This window comes from Chrysochloris asiatica, unplaced genomic scaffold (assembly GCF_000296735.1).
Source record: "Chrysochloris asiatica unplaced genomic scaffold, ChrAsi1.0 scaffold00159, whole genome shotgun sequence".
NCBI classification, from domain to species: Eukaryota; Metazoa; Chordata; class Mammalia; order Afrosoricida; family Chrysochloridae; genus Chrysochloris; species Chrysochloris asiatica.
This window is the reverse complement of record NW_006408677.1, coordinates 2,880,967-2,904,601: the sequence shown is the minus strand read 5'-3', so window position 1 is coordinate 2,904,601 and position 23,635 is coordinate 2,880,967. Positions and strand designations below refer to the sequence as shown.

The following is a 23,635-nucleotide window of genomic DNA, read 5'->3' as shown; positions in this document are numbered from 1 at the left end:
AGATGTTTGCTGTATTTTTTAATGCAAATTTATATATTCACTATACATTTTTACAAATCGGGCTGTGAACTGCAAGGTCAGCAGTTCGATACTACCAGCTGTTCCGTGGGAGAAAGATGAGGCTTTCTGCTCCCGTAAAGATTTACAGCCTCGGAAACCCTGTACAGGGTCGCTATGAGTTGGAACCGATGCCACAGCACATAACAACAACAACAACAACATTAATCTACAGCACCACACCAGGACTCCCAGAACATGTATAGAGCTCTGGAGTCAGATGTTGTTGTTGTGAAGTGCCGTCGAGTCAGTGCCGACCCATAGGGACCCTGTGTAGGGTTTCCAAGGAGCAGCTGGTGAGCTGGAACCGCCGACCTTGCAGTTCAAATGGCTTTGCAGTCTGGCGCATTAACCCACAGCGCCACACCAGGACTCCAGATAGACTAGGTTTACATTCCTAGCTGCATCGCTTCCTAGCTGTGTGACCTTGAGAAAGTATCTTAACCTCTCTGAACCCTGATTTACTTAACTGCAAAATGCGCAATTTTGTGAGAACATGATGAACATAATTAATGTCATTGAGTAGTGCATGCAAAGATTGTTTAAATAGCAAATGTTATGTCACATTTATATTACCACCAGTTTTTTTTAATTGTTAGCATTAAATGAGAAAAACATATGTGAAATATCTTAGCATGTAATCAAGTGTTCAGTAAACACAACTTGTTATGTTTTCCGAAAGCAAAACAACAGTGAAGAAAAAAATTAATGAGGTAAATTATGTAATTATGTGCAGTGCAGTGGTGTTGATAGGGAGTATGGGGAAATTGTGGGCTGTACCCCCTGACGCTCATAGGGAATGACATCAAAATACCCCAGGGTCCTTGGCAGCAGCCGGCAAGCTGGTCCTGCAGGAGGAGTGGCCACCAAGGAAGTGGCAACATCAATATTAGGGTTTAGTGTTACCCATCACCCAGTGTTGTAAATAGTCACCACTCCCATTCCCCACCCCACCAGCTTGCAGGCTGGGCAGAGAAGATGATTTTCACCTGGCTAATGGGAGAGGGGAGGAGCTTTGGGGAGTCTTTGGGGATGGGAAACAGGTGCTCTGTCCATAGGGAAGTGACACCATGAGTTACTACACTGTTGTTGTGAAGTGCCGTGGAGTTGGATCCGACGCATAGGGAGCCTATATAGGGTTTCAGAGAGCGACTGGTGAGCTTGAACCACCAACCTTGTGGTTCAAATGCAGTCTAGCGCATTAACCCACAGCACCGCACTGCTAGGTATCAACAACCCTAGTAACTCTACTGGATAAGTGTGAAGGGGGACATAGAAAAAAGGAACAGGAAAGAGTTAACCAGTACTAGTTTCCTGCAAGAAGGTGTTGAAACCTGGATCTTGAAGGGACAGGCTTAAATTAGCTGAGAGAAGTGACAAGTGTTCGAAAGGCAGAGAGCCAGCCCAGGAATAAGCAAGCCATATGTGCAGGTCGATAAGCATTGTTGCTTGGATGGAGAGGAGAATAATGAAAAAAGAGATTGGAGAGATTGGAAGTGGGCAGAACAAGTTGGTTAAGAGTCTCAGAGGAATTTCGATTCAATGTGAGTGAAAAGTGGGAAATCACTGTAGGTCCTTGAGCAGAGGAGTGATAGATGAAAAACTGACTTTGATCAGTATGCAAGATGGATGGGAGCCAGGCTAGTATGAAGCCAGGGAGGTGAGAAGGTAGCAATGGTTCCAGTGCAGGGATGACGTGATCAGGGCCTGAGCTAGAAGGGCAGCGATGGTAATGCAGACGGAAGAGTGAATGTGAAACACGCATTGAGAGTGACACATACACCACCCAGCACATCTCCATTGTTTCCTTGGCTTCATACTTAATTCACAGTTTTACACTCAACAAATCATACACTTTATTTCATCTCAGTGATTGCAATCCCCTCCGTGTAACAACAGTTATCACACTTTCTTCCTGTGGTTCTTGGTTTCATTCCAACTTCTTTCCCAATACTTAGATAAATGTTGCCTTTTTGATCTTGAATAGTTGACCTTACCAGTGTTGTTATCCTCTCTATATGTCTCTCTACCACTTGGGCTATGGGGGTGCACTCCATTCCAGACCTGAAGGGTGGCCGAGAGCTATAGTCTCAGGTTCTTCCAGTCTCTTTCTGGCAAGTAAGCCTGATCTTTTTTTATAATTTTGAATTTTTTCCCACATTTTCTCCCACTCTATCCAGGACCTTCTAATGTGATCCCTTTCAGAGCAGTGGGTAGTGATAGCTGGGTACTACCTAGTTCTTCTGGGCTCAGAGTCATGGAGACTGAGGTTCATATCGTCCATTAGTTCATTGGATTCAGTCCAAGCATCTTCCATTTTTATGACTCTTCTTTCCTCTGCACGTGGAGACGGATGTAGACCATTGTCTTTGAGGACCATGTTATGCCAATTGAACATAGTGTCCCCTAAGACTGTGATGCTGAACTTCCAGGTCCAGCAACTCATTGGCTCAAGATGTTTGGTGTTGTCTAAGAAGCTTTCCTCATTTTGTCCCCTGACTCCTGGAATGGTGCTGTAGGATAAGCACTGGACTACAAATCACAAATTTATTGGTTTAAACCCACCAGGTAGCTGCTTCTCAAAAACCCTATACAGGGTCTCTGTTAGTCAGAATCAACTTGACAGCGCTTAGCAACAACAACACAGTGCTCCACCACATTCATAGGTTTGTTTGTGCCACACCAGGACTCCTAACAAAGGTAAATATCTATGGATAAGTATCCTTTGTCAAATCCAACACACCTGTCTTGCCCACACACATGCCTTATTATACCTAATCCCTTATTGCCTACTGTGTGTATCCCAAGTGCGCTGAAGAACAGCACTATATGCACAACACACAGTGTGGTTCCTACTCATGGGTGGGTGAAGAGGTAAAGTGCTATACTGTGCAATAACCAAGAGAAGTCCTGGTGTGGCACTGTGGGATACAGTCCTAGACTGCAAGTTTGGTTTGAACCACAATCTCGGCAATTCAAACTCACCAGCCGCTCTTTGGAAATGCTGTACGGGGTCTCTGTGAGTTGGAAATGCCTCGAAGGCACATAACAAGAGCAATAACCAGGAAGTATCAGTCAATGTATTAAGGGCTAGGAAGAGGTTGTGCTGTGCTGAGTGGGAAGCAGTGAATGGATAAACAAAATGCATGCCCAGAAGCATGGCCATCCGGTGTATATACTATTCGGTATGTCCCACCCTAAGCAATTGGTAAAAATCATATGAAAACCTAAGGACAACATTTGCATTTTTCCACTTCGAAAAAAGTTGTGCCGTGTATGTTGTTGTTGTTGTTATTAAGTGCCATCAAGTCGATTCCGACCCATAGCAACCCTGTACAGGGTATGTGAGGCTGTAAATCTTTACGGGAGCAGAAAGCTCATTTTTCTCCCATGGAGCGGCTGGTAGTTTTGAACAGCTGATCTTAAGTTTCGCAGCCCGATTCATAACCAGTACGCTACCAGAACTCCTTGCCATGTGTGGTAGGCAGACTAAATCCTCCTAAAGATGTCCTTGCCTGAATCACCAAAGCCTGTGACTATGCGATGTAATAAGGGCCTTGTTGCTAGAGCCTCCTGAAGGAACCTAGTCTCCCTACACTTGATTTAAGCCCAATGAGTCTGGTGTCAGACTTCTGACTTCCAAATTGTGAAAGAACAAATATGTATTGGTTAAGCCATTAAACTGATGTTGTTACAGCAGCAATAGCAAAGCAATACACCAGGAGATTCCTTCAAATAGCAAACTCATATATCACATTCAAGATACCATTTAATTGATACGCAGTCTGCTAACACCCAACTTTTGTTACATAAAATTCAGTGCACCTATAATCTGAGATGTCTGCTGTTGTAACTGTTGTCAATACTTAACAAGTCATTGCCCTATGAAATGAACAGGGCAGTATTTAGGGAGATTATCCTGGATTGTCTTAGAAGACCCAGTGAGATCCTACACAAAGTTCCTTAGAAAATAAATCAGTAGAGACAGGATCATTGATAAAGTGGTGAGAGAAAAAAGGAATACTGAGGGAATAAACAAACCAGAGTTTGAACTTGAGAGGCATTTAGTATGAACCTATTGTTGCAAGGAACCATGCCTACTAAGCATAGTGTAGGATACAAAACTGAAAACAAAAGTCTCCTTGCCCTCAAGAAGCTTACCATTTTGTAGGAGAGAAAGAAGTGCCCAAGTATATGGCAGTAGCATAGCGGAGGTACCAAGCAAGTGTCATGTTGTTGTTAGGTGCCATCAAGCCATTTCAGACACACAGTGACCCTATGTACAACAGAAGAAAACATCGCCCAGCCCTGCGCTGGGCTATGTTTGCTGCTGTGTTTGAGCCCATTGTTGTTCCCACTGTGCCAATCCATCCCACTGGGGTCTCCCTCTTTTTCGCTGACCCTCCACTTTACCAAACATGATGTCCTTCCTCAGGGACTGGTCCTTCCTGATAACATATCCAAAGTATGACAGACAAAATTTGGCCATCTTGGCTTCTAAGAAACGTTCTGACTGTACTTCTTCCAACACAGATTTGTTTGCTTTTCTGGCAGTCCATGGTAACTTTAATGTTCGTTTCCAGCATCATAAATCAAATGCATCAATTCTTCTATGGTCTTCATTATTTACTGTCCAACTTTGAACTGTCAACTTTGTAATTAGCGATCCAGTGCTTGTACACAGTGCCACCAGGGCTCATTTATTGGGGTAGAGAAGAAGGTAAATCCATTCTGGCTTGGGATTAAGGAAGGCTTTCCAGAGGAGCTTTATGTCAGCAGCATCTCTGACGAGGAAGAGGTACCTCTTACCATATCTGTGCACAATGGACAGGATTTTGGGGAACGGGGTTTGAGAAGCTTTACTACAGACTGATTTCCCTAAGCAAGGTAAGAGTCTAGACATAGGGCCAGTGGCGCACTAGAGCCAGCTCGCACTGGCTCACACGATCCAGATGGGCACATCTTTCTGTTCAAAGATAGTGTACTGATAACTTGAAAGTGATCAACGGAGAAGTATTTACACCAGGTAAATTGGCAAATGCTGCAAATCGGGACACTTCTACACAGAATACACTGAAGAAAGACTATCTAAAATTTCATAACAGGGGACATGGAAATTAAAAACCAAATGTGGCTTATTTCCCCCTAGATAGTGCCCCTCTGGAGTCCTGGTGTGGCGCTGTATGATAAGCATTGTACTACAAACCACAAGGTCGTGAACTTACCAGCTGCTCCTCGGAAATCCTATACAGGGTCGCTATGGGTCAGATTCGATGGCACTTAACAAGTGTTACTCTGATCTAGGAGTATTCTGCAAAGATCTGGTGAAACTCAGATTATTCACTTCGAGCTGTGCTTCTCAACTCTGCCTGCACATTAGAATCATGTGTGGAGATTTATAAGCCACTGGGTGTGTGTGTGGCTGGGGTCGGGGGGAGAAGGATGTCCTCCTCAGACTCAAAAATTCACTGCCATTGAGTCTGTTCCGACTCATAGCAATCCCATACAGGGTTTCAAAGTCTAAAAATGTTTGCAGGAGTAGACAGCCTCATCTTTCTCTCTCAGAATGGATGATGGGTTTGAACTGCCAATGTTGCAGTTAATGGTCCAGTGCTTTTCCCACAGCACCACTACTTCTAGATCATTTAAATCAGAATCTCTAAGGTGGAGCCTAAGGGTGTATACTGCTTTAAAAGTTTCTCAGGTAATTTTAATGTACCTCTAGCCTGACAGTCATTGCCTTAAAGAGCTACTCTACCTTGTCTCCAAATTGGTTAGTTGTACTCAGTTAGTCTTTCCTAGTGCTATGGAGGCAAGAACCAAATGTACTAGTCTCCTAGAATCAAGGACTATCATCTTGTACCTTTTCCCCTTTCAGGCCCTTGGGTTCCCACCAATTTCCTGTTTTCCAGGATGCTAGAATGAGTTGAGGACACCCCAGGACCAATCCTCTCCCTAATTGCGAGATCCCTAAGTTTGGGATGCCTTAGAACTCCCAGGGCCCCCTGGGAAAGAGACAGGGCCAGAGCATGTTAAATTAATCCCTACTGTACCGTCTTATAGCTGGCACATGTATCAAACTCCATTTTCCTTTTTTCCATTTCAATTTGAAAATGGCCTGGGCATCTTTAGTTTTCACTCAGCTTATTTGATCTTAGTGAAGCGAACATGAGGTAGTGTTCAAATATCTTTCTTCAAGAGATAGCAGTCTGGAAAAAAAGAGAGAGAGAGAGAGAGAGCAGTCTGGGACTGTGACATCAGTGCTCCATTACCATACCCCATTACCACAGAAGCACATAAGGGGGAACAGAAACCATCAAAGGAAGGTCCCAAGGGATCTCTTATGGACCAGTGTGTCTGTTCTTCTTGTGTTTGAGCTTTATTATTCTAGTGCTTTCTGTAGGGACAACCATTACATTAGACATCATGATCATTAAGATTATATTTAAAATAAAATGTTTTTGAAGGTTTCTAAGAAAACCTATCCATCCTCTTTGCTTGCATGCCTTGGATTTGATTTTTTACCCCTACTGGCAATAAGCACATCTGTGTTCCTTTTACAAGCTGCATTTGGTCCATGCCGGGGCCTAGGTCTGGAGATCCAGAGGGGAGGTCCCTGGTGTGCTATGCTAAGCCAACTGGGGATGTGCTTGGCCCTCTCTCTGTACAAGATTTTGCCTTTATACAGTTTTATTACTGATTACTACGTTGTTGTTGTTGTTGTGAAGTGCTGTTGAGTCAGTTCTGAACCATAGCACCCCTGTATAGGGTTTCTGAGGAGTAGCTGGTGAGCTTGAACCACCAAACTTGCAGTTCAAGCCAACTTTGCAGTCCAGCGCATTAACCCACAGTGCCACACCAGGACCCTGATGCGGCCTATAGTAGGGGTAAGAAATAACAGGAGAAGCTGAAATGAAGTCAGACAACTAAGTCTGAGCCAATTAGTCACTCGGCCTCTATTCAGTAATGCAGTCAACCAGCCAGCCAGGTAGGTAGCCAGTCAGAATGCCAGGTTGCTAGACATTCTGCCTGTTCTGCAGCCAGCTTGTCAGTCAAGTCTGTTAGTGAGCCAGACCACCCTTTATCCAGTCCGTCTGTCCATCAGTTAATCAACCAGTCCTTTGGTCAAATGGTTTATCATTCTATTTGTCAGCCAATACCATTTCTTCACAGAAGCTCTTTCCAAATTCTGAATCCAAATTAACCACCCACACATTCACCACCCCAGGACATTCTATGTTCTAATAGCTCTCTGTACTTTTCCTTCCAACTGCTGCTTATCACAGTTTGGAGTCGTCTTAATTTGTATGATCATTTTTGTGTTTTATTGCCAGCTAGAGTCTAAGCTCCATGAGAACAAGAATTGTGTTGGCCTTGCTCTAGAAGAAATGGATACATCTCTCAGTCAGTCATTCTTCCCATGAAACCTCTAGCCAGTTTGTGGTAGCTTTGCTGGTGGACAAAGTAAGGAGCTGGAGGATTTCAGACAGAGGGATTAGCATAGGTTAAGGTATGAAAGTGTGAGAGAAAATAGCTGGTGAAGTGTTAAATGTTTGTGATTGCTGGAACATGCAGTGAGGAGCAAGGGTATCATGTGGGAGGAGGGCACAATTCGAGTTAAGGGAAATTAAGGGGTTGGAGATGTAGGCTGGACCCAGATCCTGAAGGACTTTCTTTTCTTACCATTGTAAGACACTTGGTTGTTGATTTGTTACTTAGGATACCCCATGTGTTACACAGTAGAACTGCTCCATAGGATTTTCTTGGCTGTAATCTTTATGTAGGAGGCCTAGTGTGGTGCTGTAGAATAAGCATTTGACAGCTAACTATGAGGTTAGCGGTTCAAACCCACCAGCTGCTCCTTGGAAACCCCATACGGGGTCGCTATGAGGCGGAACCAACTTAATAGCACTAAACAGTAACAACAATCTTTATGGAAGCAGATTTCTAGGCCCATTTCTTTAGCAGTGCTGCTGATTGGGTTCAAACTGCCTGCCTTTTGGTTACCAGCCAAGTGCAAATGGTTTGCACCAGTTGGGGACCTTTACTGTATTTGATGAGTTTTTGTAGGTTTTAAGTTATTAAAGATTTTAAGTGTCGTGAGAATTGTGCTTTAGAAAGAGCTCTCAGACAGCAGTAGAAGAAGTTGGTAGAGGCTGGATGCTGGAAACCAAACAGGAGGGTGTTCCAACCTTTTCCATATCATGAGAAATGACACACTTTATATGGTACACTGAAATAAATAGATGAGACTTCTTGTGGTCAGAGGCAATATAGAACCAAGGAACTGAGAGACTCAATACCCTAGCACATTTGTAACTCACTCACACATACTTTGAGAAGTTGTGGTTTGAGAGGAAGATGATGAGGGCTTGAGATAAATCTTTAGCAATGGGAATGACCATGATATCTGTGATTGTTCCTGAGACAAGCCTAGCAAATCTTGGACCTTCATAGTAGTGGTGGTAGCAAGTATCCACATCCAAATTCCAGTGTATTCTTCTGGCATTGGTGACAAGGGGCTAAGGCAGATAGGGGTATTCTTACTCTCCGCATTTCATTTCCCTTCTGTCTTTAATTTGTTGTACATAAGTGTCTTCGGCTAGGTTCTCAAGAGAAGCAAAATCAGTGAAACTTTGTATATAAAGAGAGGTTTATATCAAGGAAATGACTCACAATTGTAGACGTGGGAGATTCCCAAGTCCAGGCAAGATGAAGCAAGATCAGCAGGCAGAGAGGCAGGTTGCTGATGGATCCCAGGAGCAGACCCCTGGCCCAAGTCCAAAGAACCAGAGGTTGGAGGATGAGCAAGATCCAGACCCAGCAGAAAAGCAAACGAGCTTTTCCTGAGTATCCAGTATATTGGAAACAGGTTATACCCCCTAGGAAACATACTTTCAGTTGATTGGCTACTCATGGCCAATCATGGAGTTAACTACACTGCATTAGATCTCACCATGAGGATAACCACATCTCAACTGCCAAACCACTGGGAATCCTGGCCCAGTCAAGTTGACACAAAGTCACAACTATCACAGTCCACCCCTTGTCAACTTGGCACCTTTAAACCCTATGCATAATTTCTAAGTAAACAATTGTAAAATCATACTTGCACCTAACATGATACAACTAAAGCACATACAACTGAAAGCGCACTGGCCCCATTTACATCTTGTATTTCACAAATGAATAAAGCAAAAATATTTGATTCACACATATAAAACTATATATATACGTTGTTGTTAAGTGCTGTCAAGTCAGTTCCAACCCATAGCGACCCTATATAGGGTTTGCAAGGAGCAGCTGGTGAACTTGAACCACTGACCTTGCAGTTCAAATGACTTTGCAGTCTGATTCATTAGCCCACAGTACCACACCAGGACTCCATATGTACATATACATACATAAATATAAATAATTACAGTCCTTGTTTCTGCAACAGGTCATGTGGCCATAGCTGATATTTAGAACTACCTTCTAAATATGACAGGTAATGACAGAAGTGGATACTATGGGTATTTGGGTCACTTCCTCATACAACTTTCTTGTGCCTTCTGGTCCTGATCAAGTCATCTTGTATATATCAGTTCCATATAATGATGGAGTACAGCTGTGCACATCCAACTTTATGATTCTGTGGATCAGACGACATCCAGTTCATAATGGGTAGCTCTGGTCACATGGTGATTTGATGGCCCATGATTAGGTGGTCAGTCTCTACTAAGGTCCAGTAACAGGCCAACAGCTGTTTCTCAGAATGAGAGTAAGTTAATTGCACAGGATGACAGGGCTTTGCTCCAAAATCCTAAGTGATTCATCAATAAGGGTGAGCCAAAGACTCCAAACTGTATATCTACCTGCCACTGACATTTCAAGCACCATTGAATCTGCTGAATCATATGGTCCAAGCAGCACAGCAACATGTATGGTAGCCTGAATGTATTGCAGAGCCTTCTTCTGTGGACCCCACTAAAAATTAACAGCTTTTCTAGTCACTTGACAAATAGGCCAGAGGAGCACACAAAGATGATGAATATGTTGCTGCCAAAATCCAAAGAGGCCCACCAGGCATTGTGCCTCTTTTTTTTAGTTGTGGAAAGGGCCAGATTCAATAATTTACCTGTTACTTTAATAAGAATATCTTAACATGCACGACACCACTGAACCCCTAGAGATTTAAAGTGCCAGAAAATTTGTTGAGTTAATCTCTCCAACCTCTAGCATGCAGATATTTTACCAATAAGTCTAGATTCATCTATATTTCTTCCTCACTAGGTTCAATCAGCATAATGTCATCAATGTAATGTACCTTTGTGATATCTTGTGGCAGGGAAAGGTGATCAAGGTCCCTGTGGATTTAATTATGACATAATGCTAGAGAGTTCAGATATTTATGAAGTTGTACATTTCAGGTATATTGTTGGCCTTGCCAGCTGAAAACAAACTGCTTCTGGTGATCCTTGGAAACTGGGACTGAGATAAAAGTAATTGGCCAGGTCAATAGCTGCATACCAGACACCAGGAGATGTATTAATTTCCTCAAGCAGTGAAACGACATCTGGAACAGCAAATGCAATTGGAGTCACCACGTGGTTAAGTTTGCCATAATCCACTGTCATTTCCCAAGATCCATCTATTTTTTGAACAAGCCAGATTGATACTGTTGTTTTTGTTGATGTTGTTAGGTGTCATCGAGTTGGTTCCCACTCATAGCAACCTTATGCATAATAGAATGAAACACAATCCAGTCACAATCGTTGTTACCCTTGAGATCTTTTCTGCAACCACTGTGTCAGTCCATCTCAGTGGGGGTCTCCCTCTATTTCACTGACCCTCCACTTTACCAAGCAGTATATCTTTCTCCAGGGACTGGTCTCTCCTGGTAACATGTCCAAAGTATGAGAGTCTGGCCATCCTTCTAAGGAGCATTCTGGTTGTACCTCTTCTAACAGATTTGTTGTTCCACAGTTTTGTTTGTCCTTCTGACAGTCCATGTTATTTTTATTACTCTTCTCCATCACCATAACTGAAATTACATGAATTCTTCTTCAGTCTTCCTTATTCCCTTTCCAACTTTCACATGCATATGTAAGGCTATTGAAAATACCATGGCTTGGGTCAGGCACACCTTACTCCTCAAACTGACATGTTTGCTCTTGAATACTTCAAAGAGGTCTTGTGTAACTTATTTGTCTAATGCAATACGTTGTTTGATTTCTTGACTGCTGCTTCCATGCATGTTACTCAAGTAAATGTAGTCTTTGACAACTTCAGTTTGTTTTTGTTTTTTTTCCGTTTATCATGATGTTATTTATTGGAACAGAAATGCGGATTTTTGTTTTCCTTATATTGAGGTGCAACCCATACTGAAGGCTGTGGTCTTTATTCTTCACCAATGAGTATTTAAGTCCTTTTCACTTTCCGCAAGCAAGGTTGTATCATCTGCATATTGCAGGTTGTTAATAGTCTTCCTTAAATCCTGATTCCACATTCTTCATATAATCCAGATTCTCATATTATTTGATCAGCATATAGATTGAATAAGTATGGTGAAAGAATACAACCCTGGCGCACACCTTTCCTGATTTTGAACCATTCAGTGGTCTAATGACTTCCTCTTGGTCTATTTACAGGTTCTTCATGAGCACAATTACGTGTTCTGGAATACACATTCTCCACAATATTATTAATAGCTTGTCATGATCCACACAATTGCAAGTATTTGCATAGTCAATAAAGCATAGGCAAACATCGTTCTGGTATTCTCTACTTTCAGCCAAGATCCATCTGACATCAGCAATGATATTCCTCGTTCCATATCCTCGTCTGAATCTGGCTTAAACCTCTGGCAGTTCCCTGCCTATGTACTTTGCAGCTGTTTTTGAAATATTTTGAGCACGATGTTACTTGTGTGTGATATTAATATTGTCCAATGACTTCCGGAGTCCTGGTGTGACACTGTGAAATATTGCACTAGACTGCAAGGTTGGTTTGAACTGCAAGGTTGGCAGTTCAAATTCAACAGCCACTCCTTGGAAACCCTATACATGGTCACTATGAGTCAGAACCAACTCAACAGCACTTAACAACAACAACAGCAATGACTTCTGCAGGTTGAGTCATCTCTCTTTGGAATGGTCACAAATATGGATGTCTTCCAATCAATTGGCCAGGTTGCTGTCTTCAAAATTTCTTGGCATAGATGAGTGCGTGCCTCCAGTGCTGTATCAGTGTGTTTAAGAGATTTCAATTTGTATTCCATCAATTCTCGAAGCCTTGTTCTTTGTCAATGCCTTCAGTACACCTTGGACTTCTTCCTTCAGTACCATCAACTCTTGATCCTGTGCTACCTCTTGAAATGGTTGAACATCAACACTTTCTTTTTAGTACAGTGACTCGGAGTATTCCTTCCATCTTCTATTGATGCTTTCTGCATCAGTCAATATTTAATCCAAAGAATCCCTCAGTATTTCAAATTGAGGCTTGAATTTTTTTCCTCAGTTCTTTCTGCTTAAAAAATGCGGAGCATGTTCTTCCTTTTGGTTTTCTGACTCCAGGTCTTTGCACATTTCATTATATTTGATTTTGTCTTCTCAATCTGTTTTTTTTTTTTTAATTTTTCTGTCCAGTTCTTTTACCTCCTAGTTTTTTTCATGTGCTGTAACACTCTATGCTGGGGAGTAAGTCAGAGTCTCTTCTGACATCCATTTTGGTCTTTTCTTTCTTCCTTGTATTCGTAATTACCTTTTGCTTTCTTCCTATATGATGTTCTCTATGTCACCCCACAACTCTTCTGGTCTTCGGTCTTTAGTGTTTAATGTATCAAATCTGTTCTTGAGATGATCTCTAAATTCAGGGGAGATATGTCCAAGGTCATATTTTGCTCTCGTGGACTTGTTTTAATTTTCTGCAGCTTCAGCCAGAACTTGCACATGAGCAATTGATGAGCAATCTGCCCCAGGCCTTGTTTTGGCTAATGATATGGAATTTTTACACTGTCTCTTTCCACAGATCTAGTCAATTTGATTTCTTTGTATTCCATCTGGTGAGGGCCATGTGTATAGTCATCTTTTTTGCTATTTAAAAATGAATTTGCAATAAAGAAGCCATTGGTCTTGCAAAATTCTATCATGCAATCAACGTCCAGCTTCATTTTTATCACCAAGGCCATATTTTCCAGCTACTGATCCTTCCTCTTTGTTTCCCATCTTTGCTTTTCAATCAATGCATCCAGATCACATGTTTGATCAATTTCAGACTGAAGAAGTTGGTAGAATTCTTTAATTTCATCATCACTGGCTTTAGTGATTGGTGTGTAAATTTGAATAATAGTTATATTAACTGGTCTTCCTTGTAGATGTATGGATATTATCCTATCATAGATTGCATTATACTTCAAGACAGATCTTGAAATGTTCTTTTTGATGATGAATGTGATGCCATTGCTCTTCAATTTGCCATTCCCAACACATTCTATGTGGTTGTCAAATTCAAAATGGCCCATACCAGTTCATTTCAGCTCACTAATTCATAGGATGTCAATGTTTATGTGTTCCATTTCATTTTTAATAACTTTGTATATTCCATGTTCTGATTATTAATGAATGTTTACAGCTGTTTCTCTTCATTTTGAGTTGTGCCCCATCAGCAAATGAAAGTCCTGAAAACTTTATTCCATTCATATCATCACAGTAAACTCTACTTTGAGGAGGCAGCTCTTCCCCTGTCATAATGTTAGCACCTTCTAACTGAGAGGCTCATCTTCCGGTACTATAGTTGACAATATTCTAGTGCTATTCATAATGTTTCAATATTCAATATTCTGGTGCTGTCTGGCAGTGTTCCACTGCTGTTCATAAGGTTTTCAGTGAGTAAACATTCAGAAGTAGTCCTCCTATCCTTCTTCCTAGTCTGTCTTTGTCTAGAAGCTCAGTTAAATTCAGTAACCCTGCCAGCATTCGAAATACCGGTAGCATAGCTTCCAGCATTACAGCAACACTCAAGCCACCACAGTATGACAAACTGACAGACTAGTAGTATACAGGTCAGATGTTTTTATTGTTGCTAAGTGCCACTGAGTTGATTCCAACTCAAATAGTGACCCTGTGTAGGGTTTCCAAGGAGCGGCTGGTAAGTTTGAACCCCTGACCTTGCAGTCCAGTGCTTTATCCCACAGCACCACACCAGACCACACACAGGCCAGATTGGCAAGTCAAATGGGATTGCGGTGGGAAAATCACCACCCCTGCATCCATCAAGTCCTTGATTACAGCAGTAATCTCTGCAATCCCTCCAGGAACATGATATTGCTTTTGGTTTGCTGCTTTCCTAGTTAAGGTAGTTTCTAATGGTTTTCTCTTGACTTTTCAAACCATAATGGCCCTTTTCCATGTTTCAGGGATCCAATATTCTGCCAGTTGCTGAGTATGATTATGCATGCTGGAACTGGAGAAATCACTAGAGAATGAGTTCGGGGGTCCACTGGACCTACAGTGAGACAGCCCTTAGCTAAGACTCCGTTATTAACTTAACTTCTCTATGCCCTCCCCTCTGGCTGATAGGCTACCGTGATGTTTTGAGTCTTCTGGAATTAGCGTCAATTCAGAGCGATTGTCCAGTGGCCCCTGAAAAGTCTGATTATTTCCTTTCCCCCAATGAACAACCACTGTAGTAAAATGTCATAGATCCCTTTGGGGAAAGCTGGAAGAAAGACTGACACCTGGCAGTGTAGTAGGCTCCTTCCTCAAGGGGACCTGATCACCCCTTTATTCAAGAGCTTGTGGGTCTATAAACTGGATCAAGTCTGGGAATTGATTGAGTGGCTTTCTCTATTCCGGCGATTCAAGTTAGAATGATATTCAGTTGACCTAGAATTCTTCCATTTGACCTAGAATTCTTCCTTGTGTGCAAGCCAAGTAAATATTTAGTAGGTTTCCCATCTATGTCACTCCTAGAGACACCCTACCCAATTAGCCAAAACCATAAGTCCACACGAATCAGACTATTTCTGAGTACTACTTTGATTCTGCTTATCCATTACACCCACCCTGTCTTTGTCAGTTAAGTGCTACCACTTGGCCCCTACCACCATCAGGTTCAATAAGTTCCATTGTGATTTGGTGTCTTAATTCAATTAGAGCAGTTACCACTGTCGAATAAGACTTACATAATATAGCAATCACAACAGTCTTCAGGAATACTGAGGCTCTCTTCAAAAATTTATTCCTCACTGTTGTGGTAAAAAGTGTATCCTCTGGGCACTCCATATGTGGGTTTATCTTGATAAATCCACGCTAGCATGTCAATTTCCCAAACTCTTTGTATTCCTTCCTCTACAGAATACCAAGGCAGGTCTCTTACTTCAATTTGATATTGTAGGCCACTGCGAAATCCATGCTTCAGTGACTCAACCAAATAAACTAGTAGATCCTCTCCTAACCTCTCCAGCTGAAACAGTGAGTGAAGAACCTATGCTTAGTGGGCTCATATCAAACTCAGAATGCTCCAACCCTGTGTTCCTTGCACCATTAGCCCACAGTTATTCTCCTGGCTTCTGCTTGCACATATTAGAACAGTCAAGCATTACTTGTAGAGTGTAGCATTCTTCTTGGGACACGATTTGTACTTCACATTTTGGGGCTCACTGGGACTTAAGTCTAGTTATAGGTCTAAAAGTACAGCCAGAATGCTCTTTAGAAGCCACGATGGCGAGACTTCATCTCTCACACTTTGGATGGGGCCAGTCCCTGGAGAAGAGCATCATGCTTGGTGATATTGAGGGTCATTGAAAAAGAGGAAGACACTCTAAGAAGATGGATTCACACAGTGGCAGCAGCAATGCGCTCAAAGGGTAACAATTGTGAAGAGAGAGCGAGGACTAGGCAGTGTTTCGTTCTGTTGTGCATAGGGTCATTATGAGTTAAAACAGATAGCACCTAACAAGAACAATAAGTTAGAAGCAATAATTAGTGGAGGTGTTTCCCTGGAGCCATTCAGCCATGTCTTGCCAGACATCTGCCTTATGTTATGCCCCAGACAATGCCTTAAGCATCATCTCAGCAGGCACAGTTGGGTTGATCTCATCAAGTGTGGGCAGAGGGGATACTGGTTTTACTGATAATGGATCAGCAGACAAAGATGGAGTAATCCCTTCAGATGGGAAGGGGGGGTGCTGTTAGCAAGAATGGGTCAGTGGAATTTATGAGCTCTATGTCTCTAGCTTCCTTATTATCTTCCCATTTGCCCCCATACCAAGTTTCAGGATCCTATTTCTTCCCAACCAATGCCCTCACTTTAGCATCAGACAGCAAGCCAGGTTGGGAGCTAAGCTGGTGTTGTAATTCAGCCACTGCTGCAATATGACTCTGAGTTTGGTTTTCAGCATTATCAGCTCTGCTACTATAGGAAATTAGGCTTTTTTTTTTTTTTCAGGGCAAAGTGGAAAGTTTTAGGTATTTTGTGTAACACTTGAGCTGTGACTCCTTAGGTCTGAATACCTCTTTCTTTTACCAGTTGCTCTATTGTAAGTAGGATCAACCAACCAGCTTCTCTATACTTCTCATCCTGACAGAATTGCACAAAAGTATCATACACACTAAGGTTGATGTCTTTCAGGAGTCCTGGTGTGATGCTGCAGGTTAATGCACTGGACTGCAAGGTTGGTTTGAACCACAGGGTCGGCGGTTCGAGTTCACCAGCCTCACCTTGAAAACTCTATACAGGCTCGCTATGAGTCGGGACCAGCACAATGGAACTTAACAGCAGCACCATATACACAATCACCCAGAGCCTTGTTTCTCTCCAATATATGATCTTTTGGTGGTGATATTTTGTATATCAATATTGCCACCTCACACCATAGATTAGCAGCACACTAACCCTCTACTAATATATATATTGATATTGTTAAGTGTTGTTGAGTCAGTTTCGACCCATAGCGACCCTGTTTAGGGTTTCTGAGGAGCAGCTGGTGAGCTTGAACCACCGACCTTGCAGTTCAAATGGCTTTGCAGTCTGGTTCATTAGAGAGAGAGAGAGGATTCTATCAAAGAAATGGCTCCCAATTGTAGAAGTGGGAGAATCTCAAGTCCGGGTCAGATGACCCAAGATAGGTCGAGTAGGTAAAGGCAGGCTGCTGACCAGGCCACTGACCCAAGTCCAAAGAACCAGTGGTCAGAGGACAATCCAGATGCAAGAATCACACCCAGCAGAAAAGCAAACAAGCTTTTCCTGAGTGTCCAATATATTGGAAACAAACCACACCCCCAAGGAAACAACTTTTGCATTGATTGGCTTCTCATGGACAATCATCATTGATCTCATCATGGGGGTAGCCACATCACAACTGCCAAACCAGTGAGAAAACTGACCCAGTCAAGTTGACCCCCCCAAATTAACTATAACAACAAAGTTGATCATTGTTATTGTGATTGAGAAATGTCCATTAATTGGAAATACACAAATCCCTTTTGCCCCCTTTAATAATGGCCCAATAATAACATCTCATTCCCGGCCCCTTTCTCATTGGAGAAAAAAGCATGACTATTCATTTTCTTCCCAATCATATTGCATGGGTTCCATAGAAGCATCACTAACAGTTCACCAATGGGACAGAATCCAAATGCCTGATGTTGGCATGCAGTCTAATTAAATGGACAATAATTGGTCAGTAATTCAAGTGAGTATTCAATCTGTAACAAGATTGTGTGATATAGATATAAGCACTTTGTATGAGTTCTGAGAGAGGAAGGGTATTCAAGAAGGAAATGGTAGTCTGGAAATGTTAATATTAGAATCCCAGCATAAAGGTAAAAGTTGATGCTCTTGGAGTTATTGCTTATAGAGTATTGAGTTTAGGTTTACAGCAATGGAAAGATCACATTAAGGGTAGGGTTACATAGTCAATTCGTGTAATTGATGTCAATAAGTAGTATACCTGTCAAAGGCAGAATTGGTAAAAGTTATGTGATAAATAATACCCACAATGACTTAAAAAAAAAAAAAAAAAAAAAACTGCTGAAGCTGCTTACTTAAATACAGCCAAATTATGGTGCTATGGGCTAATGTGTCAGACTTCAAAGTTGTTTGAACTGCAAGGTCAGTGGTTCAAGCTCACCAGCTGCTCCTTGGAAACCCTATACAGGATCGCTATTTGTCGGAATTGACTTGACGGCACTTAACAACAACAACAACAACAAATGCCTCATGGAATTTGATTCCTTGGTTTGGAGGCTTGGGGTCATGGTTTCAATGGGACATCCCAGTTAATTGTCCTAGTAATGTATTTAGTATTTCTGTTCTACCTTCAAGTTTGTTGTGTAGTGCCTGGGGTCCTAGAAGCTTGTAAACCACCATCCATATAAAGGCACAATTGGTCTTTATTCTCTTGGAGCAACAAAGGAAGAAAGAGAATCAAGAATCTGAGGAGGATATGGAATGTGTGGCTAATTGTCTCCGTGAACAACTATTTCCTGTGCCATGAGAACAGAAGAACTGGATGGTACCCAGCTACTATTACAGAACGTTTTGATCTATGATTCTGTAGAAGAGTTAAAAGGCAGAAAATGCAGAACAAAATGTCAAATTCTCATGGACTTCGGTCTCTCTGCGTGGGGAGCATGGTGGCTCTTTGGAGAACGTGGTGGCTCTGTAGGATAAGTGCACTGGACTACAAATCACAAGGTCAGCGGCTCCACGCCAGCAGTTATTCCTCAAGAGAAAGATGAGGACTTCTTCTCCCACAAAGATTTACAGCCCCGGAAACCCTATAAAGGGTTACTGTGAGTTAGAACTGAATCCATGGCACTAAAGAACAACACCACGAGACTGGATGAACCCCAAAAACTATTGCCCTGAGATAAGCTTTAAGCCTTAAACCAAAAATATCTCCTGAAGTCTTCTTAAAACCAAACAGTACTTTCACTTAACTAGTAAAGAATGTCTGCTTTAAGCATTTTGCTTTGATTAGATCTATCTATATGAGATACTATTGACAACAACTTGATATTAGTTAGGAACCTTAGGGGGCAGTTGATGTTAATGAAGGAGGAATAAGTTAAAAAAAAAAAAAAAAAAAAGAGGATGTGAATGGTTACACAACTCAAGGATTGTAATCAATGTCACTAAATTGTATGTGTAGAAACAGTTGAGTGGATGTATGTTTTGCTGTGTATATTTGCAACAACAAAAAAAAAAAACTGTTCTAGGCTGTTCCTTAGTTTAGCCTTGCTTTCCAGCTTCATCCCAGCTCTCTCAACTGGCCGGCACATATTCTAAACCCTGACAAGCACAAATACAGTTCCCAGTAGTCACAAGATGGATCGTTTCAGTTATCTTCAACAAAGGTGATTCATTAAATGTGTAACTCAAGGTTGATTTAATTGTTATAGTTGCGTAAAAGTTTACTATATACAACAAAGCATATGATTTGTTGAATGTAAAACTGATGATCTACTCTATAAGCCTTCATTTAATTCACAATAAAAAAATTTTTAATCTAAAAAAAAACTTTATTATACATAAATTCACAAATCAAAAGAAATTACTTGCCAGGCCACGCTCACCAACTTTTGGTTTAGGAAGTATGATTTCCATAATTATGCAAGTCGTCTTTTCTCTCTGCCATCCTCCTTCTGTTTCCTCCTTGCTTCCTTCTGTTTCCTCATTTCTCTTCACGTCTCTTCCCCAGCCTCTGGTGCTGTTGATGGAGTGGCCGGAAGCCACCAACTTTGCCTGCCTGATTGCCGGGTACTGCCGCCTCTTACTGGATTCCAGGAAGATGGTCTTCTCCAGGCCTGCTAGCCAGCCTCTTCCACCTCCAATGATCAAGGCAGGTAGGGCTCAGCCTCGGTTTTCAGTGTACCGAAGGCCCTTTGGACCCTGGAGAAATGTGGGGAGGAGCTCTGCTTCCTAGTACTTACTCCATTCTGACAGCACCTGGTTTACCAAGAGCCGATGCTATAGCACTGCATTCTACCTGGCTCAACCCAGTGGAAAAGACAGCTGGCCTTCAGATGTGCCTGTTCCACAAAGGATGCCTATGACATTATTACTGTGATTGAGCTTGTGAATGAACGAAAGATAAAAATAGCAAGCAAGTGATAACTATAGCCAATTAAATAATTGTATTGGATCTAAGGCAGATTTTATAGGCACAGTATCTAGGGAAGAATCCTGAGTGGTTTTGCTTATCTGAGTAGAATTGGAAAAAGTTAAAACCATTCTTTTGCTCATCATAAGGAGATTGACAGAGCTTTCTGAAATAAATAAACCATAGCAGGCTGAGGTAGGAAAGACTATGCAGAGTCAAAGTACAGCCTGGCAGCAGGTTTGGAGATTGGAAGATTGGGAGATTGTTCACAAAGAACAATTTCAAAACACAGCCCCTAACAGAAGGCTTCCCAGCTAGGCAACTCAATATAGCTGTCCCTCAGAACTTTGCTGATGATGGCACAAACAGGGGCTTTGGAAAAATTTGCCCAGTCTAAGTAAGCACTACTGCCCAAAACTAAAACAGAAGGGAAAGGAACAGACAGACACTCCAATAGTAGACCTAAGATGTCTATATATGTACTGCCCCCACACCGGCACCCAAATATAATGGTTGAAGCCAAGACTTTTCACCCCACAATTGCCCTTCTCATTGAAAATTTTCAATTCACTTGCCCTTGCTGCTTGACTATTTATTTCTTCTTTCGTCAACTGTCTTGCTATTCAGAATCATCACATCTCATCTTGATTGAGGTGCTAGAGAGCAGAAACACACTCCCGATGGATGGTCCAACACCCAGAGGGCTGTTGTACCCCCACTTCCTTTCACTTCATTGTCTCTTCATTATGAGCACCTCAATGACAAACCCAGATACATCTCATAACATGGTCTACAGGAATTAAAAGACAATCCACCTGTGTTTGGAAACATCTAGGTGACCCCAAGACATAGGAAGGAAGCTTTAGAGGAAGCAAAGGAACTGACTTGGAATAGGAATAAACTGGGGATGGAGGGGGTGGGTGAGATGTTCCAAGTATCCTAGTGAATAGCTCTCATATAGTGAATAGTCAGCCATACCATAGAACCTAAAAGAATGGTCAAATGTCATGTATTACTAGTGCCTTCTTTGATTGGTCCACCTCTCTTTATTCACATCCATGTAAATTATACTCTTACTGAAGAGGATGTAGGTGCCCTTGAAGTGGTTCTCACTAATAGTACCCTATGGACAACAGAATGAAACACTGCCCAGTCCTGTGCCATCCTCACAAGTGTTGCCATGTTTGAGCCCATTGATGCAGCATGGTGTCATTCCATCTCTTTGGGGGTCTTCCTCTCTTCTGTTGACCCTCCATTCCACCAAGCATGATATCTTTCTCCAGGGACTGGTACCTCTTGATCACATGTCCCAAACACAAGACTAAGTCTCACTCACCATGGAGAGGGAAAAATGGAAAAGGAAAGGCAGAAGGAAAAGTCTGACACCCAGCTAATAACCAAATGTAGAAGTAGAGGTTGTTTGGGAGAATCCGCTGTCAAATCACACCTAGGATGGCTCTGCACTCCAATTATGCCTGGCAAAGGGTTTGCTTCTTCCCATAAGAGACAGTACTGGACAGTGCAGCCCCCTAGATATTACCCTAGTAGGAGGACAGTGGTACCAGGTAAGAGACACAGGCTTCAAACTCAGCCTTTTTGAATACATCTGATTTTCGTTTCCTGTAACTTTTCCAAAGGAAAATCTACCTGACTGAATTCTCTTGGGGGGGGGGGGGGGGGTAGGGGTGTTGCAGACTAGAAATAAAGTTTCTGTCAATGTCAGGCATGTATTTAGAGACTCCTAACTGATTCCTGAGAGGCCCTCTGAACCTGCAGATTGATGGGGGCTTAGGCTGCTTTTCGTACAAAGCCTCTATATCCACACACGAGCTAGATGGACCACTATGCTGTCTCTGTTTTTTTTTGTAGTGCTTCTTATTGGTACACTAATAGTCATCTCAGGAGTAGAGGGGTAGGAGACAGTCTCTGCTATTCTTTTCTCCATCTCTTTTGACTAGAAAAGGAAGAACTTGGGCTTTCCCAGAAGTTTGCTTAGATGCCTGAGCCTAGTTACTTAGCCTTTTGGACTTCTAGCTCCTGGGTTGAGTCTGTCGCCACCAAGTGCTCTTGGTGGGTGGGATGGAGTGAGCCTCATCATTTTGCCTGTGGTCACTTAGCTGACACAGAAGCAGCCAAGTGCAGGGGCTGGTTTGCACATCTCACCTAATCCCCCCTCAGAAGGGAAAAGTGGAGACGAGGAGACCTCAGCTCAGGTACAATCAGGGGCTATTTCGTTATTAACCTTGCAGACCTTTAAGACCAAGGTCCCAAACTGAGCTTGGTTTTCTCCATCTGTTCTCACTTCCATCTCAGAACAGAAGCCCCAGTATTGGCTCTTTTTCTTTAGCGAAAACCTACAGGTTACAGGCATTCTCAGGGGCTAAAGCTTCAGCCCACCTGGTATTTCTAGAAAGAGGGGAGGGGGTCTCTGAATCCATATTCTTGTCTCATGACAGCCGCTGGCTGCCAGGTAGCCCAATGACTGGACCTAAAGGATACTGTTAAACTAGGAACTGGAAAAGAGACTGCATCACTTCCCCTTCAAGGCCCGGATAAAGGGAAATATAGATATACATATCGCAAGTGCACATGTGCCATACACTGAGGATACCTTACAATCTAGTAAGGAAGTACAGATAGGCAATCAAAGAGATCATGCAAATAGAATATGGTAAATACCTTTGTATGTACATAGAGGGGTTTCATAAAGTACAACAGAACTGTACTTGCAAGAATGATCTAGAGAAAGGTTCAGAGCATGCCTAACTTTCCATCTATATTGAGGTCGTGGGAAATCTAGAGGTGGCTGTCTCTCTCTCTCTCTCTCTCTCTCTCTCTCTCTCTCTCTCTCTCTCTCTCTCTCTCTCTCTCTCTCTCTCTCTCTCTCTCACCCTCACCTCCTTGTATCAGGGGATTCCAGGAAAATAAGACTATGGGACCCCACCCAATTTCTCAGTTGAAGGAAATCACTCTACATTTTCTACCATGATTAGAAACAAGTGTGATTGGTGGGTTAAATATTCTGGTTAATAGCTACAATATATTCCATACTTGGCCTACTAATATTGATGTAGTTAAAACCCGGTAACATGCACAGAGTAATAAAGCTAGATTGAATGTAATAGACTTTCTTGTTGATGATTCAGAAAGAATCTGAGGTTCTCACAGGCCTCTAGGTCATCATTATAACCAGTAATGCCCATTGGACTGTAAACACAACAGGGCCAAATCATAGAATACTAGTTGAATAAGATATCTTGTTAACTATATGTCAACATGGGCTTCAAAAAGTTCATGGAAAACTCTAATAGCTTTTTAAATTCCATTTTCCTGGAACTTTTTGAAACCCCTTCCTATATAACTGTATGTTTTTGAACATAGTGTCATCCGGACACTATCTTGTTATTTGGAAGCATTTTTTTTTTTTTAAGTCAGTCTTCTGAGTGGCTGAGTAGAGAGGGATCAACTGAAGCAACCTACCCACCTCCC

General features: G+C 42.1%; 1 protein-coding gene across 1 annotated transcript in view; it reads left to right on the top strand.

Moving 5' to 3' along the window:
• Positions 1-23,635, top strand: part of FRMPD3 (FERM and PDZ domain containing 3) — a 139,575-nt gene that overhangs the window by 100,922 nt on the left and 15,018 nt on the right. The window contains exon 15 of the mRNA XM_006871066.1: positions 19,745-19,889. Coding sequence (XP_006871128.1) covers positions 19,745-19,889 — 145 coding nt within the window. The remainder of the gene's footprint in view (positions 1-19,744; positions 19,890-23,635) is intronic.